This window comes from Triticum dicoccoides, chromosome 7B (assembly GCF_002162155.2).
Source record: "Triticum dicoccoides isolate Atlit2015 ecotype Zavitan chromosome 7B, WEW_v2.0, whole genome shotgun sequence".
Taxonomy (NCBI): domain Eukaryota; kingdom Viridiplantae; phylum Streptophyta; class Magnoliopsida; order Poales; family Poaceae; genus Triticum; species Triticum dicoccoides.
In genome coordinates, this window is record NC_041393.1 from 491,019,764 (window position 1) to 491,029,557 (window position 9,794).

Genomic DNA, 9,794 nt, shown 5'->3' on the forward strand with positions numbered 1-9,794 from the left:
ACCAGAAACTTGGAAAAATTTCATAGGGCAAATGGAGTAATGGATTGATCCAAAACTTGGTGGAGTGAGTTTATACGGATAAAAGAATGTCCTGGTAAATTGGCAGCTTAAATGAAGCAATATAAAATATAGTTGCTTCACAAACTGAAAATCTGACCAGAAACTAAGATTTGGATTTGTACTAACATAGAAAGGTTATATGAGCTCAAATTGAGTGGAGAGTGATGATTTGATCATATGAAGGACCTTGAAAAATTTCAATTCATTTGAATATGCCTAGCTAGTACTTCCTTCACAATGCCTTCCCTCAGACAGGAACTTTGAAAAATTGCTCAGGAATATTTACTAAGCAAATTGAGTTGAATTTTGGCATGGTGCAATTACATGGACAGGAAAAGATGTCCAAGAAGTTTGAGGTCAATTAGGCAAAGATACCTAGCACTTGCTTTGCAATGTGCCATTTAGGGCAGAATAGGAAAATAATTATTGGAGGATTATTTTTGAACATGGCAATGAAAAGTTTTTCCATATTTTATCAAGATATGACCCAAACAATTTATGGGAATTATTTGGGAATTTTAGGAGTGACAGAAATATGGGTTGCTTTACAACCTAGGGCAAAAAGGATAATTCCTTTATCAGAAAAGGAATATTCCCAATAAAAGGAATATTAGGATTTGGGCTAGGATGGAAATGACAGAGTCTTGGGATGAAGATGAGGATGACAAGCCACTATAAAACCTAGAAAAACATGATCTTCCCAAGTTTTGGAACCACATAGCCACAGAAAAGCAAATTAAATCTAGAAATCCAAGAAAACCAAAGGAAAAAAAAGAAAAGGGCAAAATCCAGGGTGTCATAACCCCCCACCCCCACCCCCAACAGGCCCCCCAAGGCGCTTTGTTTATCGTTGGCGCAAAAAAAATTGCCCAGTCACGCCCAAGGAGCCCAAATTTCGCTGGTTTGGGCCGAAATTGGCGTCAGCGGACCCAGGCCGAACCCAGCGCGCTGGGGCGATCGGGGTCATCGGGGGAAAGAAACATGGCGCGAAAACAAACCACGTCAGATCCCCCCCCTATGGGCGCGCTGAGTTAGCGACTATGCTTCATCGTCCTCATCGCCTCGCCTCGGCTCCCGCGTGATTCAATGTTGTCGCCGGTCAGCCTTCCATTGATGAAGGACTGGTGGCGCAATGATGGCGAGCCACCGCCGCGCGTCCCTGCCCTTTCCCCCGCACGTCCCGCCCTTTCTTGCCATGCATATACACCGCTCCCGCCCTCTCGCCGCTATAAAAGCCGACCTTCGCCGCCGCTCGCCGCACACTCGCCATCTCTTAGCTTACACCGTTCCAACGCCGACCATGTTTCTTCTCCTCACCTTTCTCTCCCAAAAAAGCCGACCTTCACCGCCGCTCGCCGCACACTCGCCATGGCAGAGAGGATTCCCGGCGACGGGGCGGCGGCCAATGGCTTCGGCCGCCACTGGCTGCACGAGTGGGAAGCTCGCCTGCTGCAGGAGGCGAACTACCTGACGCCGTCCGACATGAGCGTACTGGGTGCATGGCGGCTAAGCGCCGGCGGCGTCCCCGTGCCTCCGCCGCCCTCCGACGCGGAACGCCCTGCCGAGATCGAGGCGATTCGGGCCAACCTGCTGGAGTACACGCGCCAAGAATCACATACTTCCAGCGGCGTCACGCCGAGTAGCTGGCGTCTACCAACGGCGGCCCGACACCGAGGGGGCGCCACAACTCGGAGGGTCGCTGTCAATGGTGGGGCGCGCCCAGGCGAACTCTCCGCCGTGCTCGCGCACATCGAGGAAGGCAACGAGCCATGGCTGGAGTACCCAGCGACATCCTTCTCTCGCCGCCGCGGAAGCTTCTTGTTGCCGAGGTGCATGGACCCGTCGTCCTCTGGCTCCGGGTCCTCCGGGTCGGCGTCGGCGGCACTCGTCCCCGTCAAGCCCGAGCCGCAGGAGACACCACTCCGTCGGTGCAGCCGTGGCGGCAACCTCGTCACAAATGAGGGTGGCCACATCCCTTCCCCTCCCCACGGCCACATTCGCCTGGCGAAGCCGAAGGAGCCGGCGACCGTGGTGAAGCAGGAGCACGAGGACAAGGCCGCCGACCTCGAGAGCGATCTCGCCTAGTAGCGCGCAGACTACGATTCATAGGAGATGGAGCACCAGCGCCGTGCTCTGGAAGAAACGTCGAGCGGCACCGCGGCCGCGACGAGGGCGGCGTCATCGTGCCCCCCGACGGCGACGACGAGGTCACTACGCCGAGCAAGCCATTCCGCAGCGACGATCCAGGGCAGGGCTGCAGTTAGGCCGCCCCGAAGGACGGGCCGTCGAGCGACGGCGGCGACGAGTACACCGTCTTCTACAACCTCCTCGGCATGAACTAGGCGTAGTTTTTTATGTTTTTGTCTATTTTTTGGCAAATATCAATGAAATCACTTATATTTCGTCCAAATTGACTGAATTTCGTCGAGTTTGGTCGTTTAAAAAAAATTTGGCCTTCTACCGTTGCGTTCGCGGCTGGGAATCAATCCCCGAACGGCTGGAGATGCTCTTAGTTCCACATTGCTAGTGGAGATTGAGAAACACGTGTTGTTCTACTCCTACTGTAGCATGACAAAGAGAGAGCAACAACGGAGTGCTCACCGAGTTTGAACTAGTAGTATGCAGCTTGTTGGAAGATTATTTTTAAGCGAGTTTGGACTCCTACAGTATGGCATTTAGGGAGTTTAAGCGACTGAGTTGAAATGGTCTTATTTGGATTCCTTAATTCATGCATCATGTAGTTTGGACTCCAACTACCAACCCCCACCAGCAAGTGGTGCCTTGCATACGTCTTTACAGAGTACAGTAGAACATAAATATGAAAAATTGTCCGTTTGACCATAATGTAATTTGACTATCTCAAAGTTGAGTTGGAAGGATAATCTAAACTGATGCTTGATTGGCTGAAGGCCTGGTTGATTATTCAACACAAGGCCGCCTTCATTAGGTGCTGCAGCTCTACAGAATTATTCTCAGACCGACTCGCAAGCCCTTCAGTGCCTTAAACTCCATCCCCGGGTGTCGCGGGAGGACGACCACCGCGCATTGCAGCTCTCAAGTGAGTTCTCCATTGCCTTCTTGTTCCACGAGCTTGATCAGTCGTCAGTCCGTTCCTCGACTAAACTGTCAAAGCGTGTGCGATAGAAATTACATGTCTCCTCAGGCTCTGGGCACTCTCAGTTCCTCACTTCCCCTGGTCCTTGTCCTCTGCTCCCTTGTTTATGCATCTTCATTAGATGCTATAGCACCCCAAAATGATTCTAACACCGACCTCCATGCTCTCCGCTGCCTTAAACTCCATCTCACGACCTCTGCTGGACTCCTGGCCTCATGGAAAAATGACTCGTTGCAGTTCTGCAGTTGGCCCGGTGTTACTTGCAGCAAGAGACACGCATCTCGTGTCATTGCACTGGACCTCGAGTCACTTGACCTCGATGGACAGATACCACCATGTATTGGCAATCTCACTTTCCTCACAAAAATCCACATCCCCAACAATCAACTTACTGGCCAAATCCCACCTGAACTTGGGCAACTAAATAGACTGCGGTACCTTAACCTCAGCACAAACAATCTTACTGGCACGATCCCAAGCACTCTGTCTTCATGCTTTCACCTTCAAATTATTGATCTTGGGAGCAACTCCCTTGATGGTGTGATTCCCCCAAGCCTGAGCCAATGCTCCGATATGGAGCAGCTCAGTTTGGGTCACAACAAGCTAAGTGGAGGTATCCCAGAAGGGTTGGGGATGCTCCGAAACCTTGCAGTTTTACGTCTTGCTACAAATAGTCTGACGGGCAGCATTCCGCGTTCACTTGGAAGCAGCTCTTCTCTTCACTCTGTTGTTCTCACGAACAATAGCCTCACAGGACCTATCCCGACTCTCCTAGCTAATAGTTCATCACTTCAACTTTTGGCCTTATCAAACAATCACCTGAGTGGAGAGATTCCTCCTGCACTGTTTAACAGTACATCACTTCAAAAGTTATTACTGGGAACAAATAGCTTTGCTGGGTCCATACCAGCCTTGTTGAACATTGACTCACCCTTGCAGTATCTTATCTTGCAATCAAATAATCTTTCTGGCACCATACCTTCCTCTATAGGGAACTTTTCCTCCCTTCGATGGCTCTTGCTTGGAGATAATAATTTCCAGGGTAACATCCCCATGAGTATAGATGAAATTCGAAACCTGGAAATACTAGACATCACTTATAACTTTTTGACAGGGAGTGTCCCAGCCTCTCTTTACAACATGTCAGCACTCACATACCTTGGCATGGCTACAAATAATCTTGTAGGGGAGCTTCCATACAACATCGGATACACTCTTCCAAGCATCCAAACTTTGATTATGCAAGGAAACCAGTTCCAAGGCCAAATCCCCACTTCACTGGCAAACACAACCAATCTCCAGGTGATCAACCTCCGCAATAATGCATTCTGTGGCAGCATTCCATCTTTTGGGACTTTACCCAGCCTAGTTGATCTGAATCTAGGCAAGAATCAACTTGAAGCAGGAGACTGGTCTTTCCTATCCTCGTTGACAAATTGCACACAACTGGTGAACTTACGCTTGGATGCAAACACCCTTCAAGGAGTCTTGCCGAGTGCCGTTGCAGGCCTTTCAAAGAGCATAGAGGTACTGTTACTAAGATCAAATAAAATTTCTGGCACCATACCACATGAGATAGAGCACCTCACAGGCCTCAAGCTTCTTTACATGGAACGAAATTTTCTTACCGGGAATCTTCCTGAATCACTTGGAAATCTTCCCAACTTGTTTGTCTTAAGCTTGTCCCAAAACAATTTTTCCGGACAGATCCCACTCTCAGTTGGTAATTTGAGTCAATTGAGTGAGCTTTATTTACAAGAAAACAACTTGAGTGGCCCAATTCCAGGAGCTTTAGGAGACTGCAAAAGTTTGCACGTATTGAACCTTTCTTGTAACAGCTTCGACGGTAGCATACCAAAGGAGCTCTTTACTCTTTCCACCCTTTCCGAAGGTTTGGACTTGTCTCACAACCAACTCTCTGGAGAAATACCAATGGAGATTGGCAACTTGATCAATCTCGGTCCACTGAATATTTCCAATAACCAACTGTCTGGTCAAATACCCTCTACTCTGGGTCAGTGCGTCCAATTGGAGTCGCTCCACATGGAGGGCAACCTTCTTCATGGAAGAATCCCTCAGACTTTCGTGAATTTGAGAGGCATCACTGTGATGGACCTATCTCAGAACAACTTAACAGGTGAAATCCCTGAATTCTTGAAGCTCTTCAAGTCTATGAAGGTTCTCAATTTGTCCTTCAACAACCTCGAAGGATCAGTACCTGCAGATGGAATATTTCAGAATGGAAGCAATGTGTTCATTCAAGGAAACAAGAAGCTATGTGCCAGCACCCCATTGCTACAGTTGCCACTTTGCAATGCAGAGACATCCAAACAAAGGCACACCTCCAACATCTTAAAGATAGTAGGATTTACTGCTCTTTTTTTGGTCCTGGTATCATGCTTCGGAGTAATTATTTGGAAAAAGAGAAAGAAAGTCACACAAGCAGCTCATCCATCCTTTGAAGAGTTACCGAAGTTTACATATGCTGATTTATTGAAAGCAACAAATGGTTTCTCTTTAGCCAACTTGGTTGGTTCAGGAAAATATGGGTCCGTGTACAAAGGTAGAATTGAGTCCGAAGTACATGAAGTTGCTATCAAAGTTTTCAAACTTGATCAACTTGGAGCAACAAAGAGCTTCCTCGATGAGTGTGAGGCCCTGAGAAACACTCGTCATCGTAATCTTGTACGGGTGATCACTGTATGCTCAACAAGTGATCCAACAGGAAATGAGTTCAAAGCTCTTGTTCTTGAATATAAGGTAAATGGCGACCTCGAAAGTTGGCTCTATCCAACATTCCACGAGCATCACCTGAGAAGGCCATTGAGTTTATATTCAAGAATAGCAATAGCAGTGGACATAGCGGCTGCTTTGGATTACCTTCATAACAACTGCATGCCTCCTATGGTCCATTGTGATCTGAAGCCCAGCAATGTCCTTCTAAATGATGTCATGGGCGCATGTGTTGGTGACTTCGGATTGGCTAAGTTCCTACACAATTATTCTTATTCGAGCACTGGTGGTTCTACAAGCTTTGTGGGACCAAGAGGATCAGTTGGATACATTGCACCAGGTAACAATTTCTCAACTGAGCATGGTACATTTTTCGAGAATAACTTGTAGGCTCTTCCGGATATGAAAATTTTACTTTCTTTTCCACAGAAAACCTTTGATTCATGTGGTCAAATTATGTTGTACTCCCTTTGTAAATTAATATAAGAGCATTTACATAACTAAAGTAGTGATCTAAACGCTCTTAAATTAGTTTACGGAGGGAGTATTAATTAACGGTTTCAATAACTACACATATTGCAGAATATGGCTTTGGGAGCAAAATCTCCACTGAGGGTGATGTCTACAGTTTTGGAGTCATCATCTTAGAAATGCTCACAGGAAAGCGTCCAACTGATGAGATATTTAAAGATGGTCTGAGCCTTTACAAATTTGTCGAAAAATCATCTCCAGAAAAGATTGGCGAGATTCTAGATCCTGGAATCACTCCGTATTACGGGGACCAAGATGAAGAGGCAGGAGGTACTTTAGACCAAGAAAACCATCATCAAATGGCTGGAATAATGAGGTGCATCATCGAGCTCGTTAAGATTGGCCTCCTGTGCGCGGCCGAGGTACCTAAAGATCGTCCTGCAATGCAGGACGTTTACATTGAGGTCATCGCAATCAAAGAAGCATTCTCAGCACTGCAGGGCTGAGCAGAAGTAGAACTGTTCCATTGCTCACACGTTGCTGCTTCATGACGGCTTACGTCTAGTTTGCTCTACATAAGTCTTTTTTCCTTTTTCTTGATTGCAGTCGCGTTATGTTGTGAATTGTCTTCCACTTTACTGGTAAATCTATGTATACTGGGGTTCAATCTGTATAGTAAATAAAGTTCACGACAGGAATTTCCGTTTGGTCTTGCTAATTTCTATGCATCCCTGCACCTAACAATGTAGAGTAATACTCGTATACTACAAGTACTTTAAGCCCGACTATATGAAGTAATCAACACCCTGGAGATGTTAAACTTGCATAGTGGTATGCCAAACCAAATTGTTAGACCTGAAAGTTGGAATGCGTGTGCATCGGTATCGCATTGTTTCTTACACAAATCAAAGACCAGCTTACCTCGGCCAAGGAGGGGCGGGGGATGCGGTGGAAGGATTCCGACTGCCACTGAGTGCCTCGGCGCGGCGGACGGACGCGCGCGTGGCCCTTGCCCCGTCTCGTTGGTGGCAGGTGGGGGGCGCCGGCGGGGGTTTGGTGGTTCTCCTACGACGAGCGAAATCCATGTTGTCCGGCGGGGCAAATCCTATATGACGCCCGCGGGCGTCATAGAGGCGAGGCTTCGCTGAAGGCGTCCCACCCGATGTCTCAGTTTGGGCCGGCCCACAGTAGGCTTCTTTGTTTCTTTCTCTTATATGTTTCTTTTCTTTTCTTTTTTTTCTTTTTTCTTTTCCTGTTTCTGTTTATTTTCTTTGCTTTTGCTTTTTCTTTTTCTTTTTTCTTTTTTCGTGCATCACACAAAAATTTATTGTCTATTACAAATATTCATCGTGTACCCCGCAAAAAAAATGTTCATCATGTACTAAGAAAATATTTACGGTATATAACAAAAAGATTCACCATGCATTATAAAATGTTCATCATATATTAAGAATTTGTTCAATGATTACAACAAATTTCCAGTGTGTATTTAATGTATATTTTCAGCGTATATTACACAAAATTTTCAATGTGTATTCGAAAATTGTTCAACGTACATTACATAAGTGTTCAACACGTATTCAAAAATTGTTCACCGTACATTACAAAATGTTCAAGGCATATCTGAAAATTGTTCAACATACATTAAAAAATGTTCAATGTGTATTTGAAGTTTTTTTCCGCGTACACATTCATATGATCAAAAAATCGAAAATAAGAAAAACGAGAAAAAAAATGGCGCTACAGTGAACCGAATGGTACAGTATCATCAAGCTACAGCGTTCCACCATTATGTTTTATTAGTTGACTGAAAATGGGCCGGCCCAGTTGGACGGACCCTGTGCGAAGCCAGTGCTTCTTGACGCACACGGGCGTCAGACAGGGACTCCCGTCCGGCGGTGGTCCGGAGGTTGGGGGCCCTTTTTGCCAGAAACGGTTGGGGGCTCTTGGACCTGGCAATCCGGACCGAAAACTCGGGCCGGCCCGCGAGCACGCCGGCATGGTCCATCATGGGCCAGGCACAGCACGGGCTAAACAGATGGTGCCTAGGCCTGAAAGCTGGGCACGTGGCCGAAACGAAATGGCCCATTTCCTTTGTGAAATATATATATACATATATATATATATATATATATATATATATATATATATATATATATATACCTAAAATACAGGTTAATAGGCCTAAAAACGATCCCAATAGGCGGAAAATATATGCAGCCCAGCGTGCTAAACGGGCCAATGTACTGGTCCGTTTACTAACCAGGTCGTGCATGAGCCTGGATGCGCCGCTTACTAACCATGCCCCCGTGGGCCGTGCCGTGCCTGGCACGATTAGCACGAGTCGTGTTGTGCCGGGCCAGTCCGTTTGGCCAGCTCTGGGCGAGGCCAGCATGCCATGCACGACACTACCCGTTTAGTAGCGAGGCACGTCACAGACACTATATCTCGCTTGTTTCTTTCTTGGTTTTTTTATTTTATTTAGTTTTCCTTTAATTTTTTTACTTCAGAGTTTTCTTTTTTTATTTTCCTTTATTCACATGATTTTCTCTGGTTTTCTCATTTTATTTTTTATTTTTCTTCCGTTTGCTTTTTTTCTTCCCTGGTTTTCCTTTTTCTTTTATTATACTTTCGTTTTTCTTTTTCTTTCTTTGTACTGCTTTCATCAGTATTATTTTTTAACCCATGTATACTTTTTGTCAGTATGAAGTGTACACATGAAATATATTTTTATGCACATTGTACATTTTTTAAATACATGATATATATTTATTCTCAAAAACATGATTTGAAATTTTTTTCCAACTAAAGGTCAATAAAAATCAAAACATGTTGACATTATTTAAGGAAAAACATTTTTTAATGAGAAAAGTTTTTTACATCGCATAAACATTAATAACAATCATGAACATTTTTTGGAAACACGTGAATATTTCCTTTAAAGTGTCATAAACACTTTTCTAAACAACATGAACATTTTTTACGGTGTATAAAAAATTAATCTGTCAAAAACAATTTTGTTTTTGAAACGCAAGAATATTTATTTGTTTAAAATGTCATCTACGTTTCTTTTAATGGTACAAAACATTTTGTATACTATGTGAACATTTTTTGTATATTGTATACATATTTTTAAAAATTCCACATATTTTTTTGAAACACGAAAACATTTTTCATTGTTACGAGCATTTTTGTAAACTATCAACATTTTTTGAATTGTGCTAACATTTTTTATGTTTTGTTAACATTTTTTAAATTCAATTTTTAAAATAAGTGAATTTAATTTTTCAAAATATATGCAATTAATATAAAATAAAAGGAAGAAAAGAAGAAAAAATGATATTAGCAAACCCACGTCCTATTGGGCCGGCCCACCCCCGGCTTCTTGTAGGAGCTGCGCGGGCTGCCTTAGGCC

General features: G+C 44.7%; 1 protein-coding gene across 1 annotated transcript; it reads left to right on the top strand.

The window, feature by feature from the left end:
• The first annotated feature begins 3,211 nt into the window (after positions 1-3,211).
• LOC119335756 (receptor kinase-like protein Xa21) lies at positions 3,212-7,071 on the top strand. The gene is made up of 2 exons (XM_037607837.1): positions 3,212-6,248; positions 6,491-7,071. The coding sequence occupies exons 1-2, from the start codon at positions 3,212-3,214 to the stop codon at positions 6,883-6,885; spliced, it is 3,432 nt and encodes a 1,143-aa protein (XP_037463734.1). The 3' UTR covers positions 6,886-7,071.
• Positions 7,072-9,794: the final 2,723 nt, after the last annotated feature.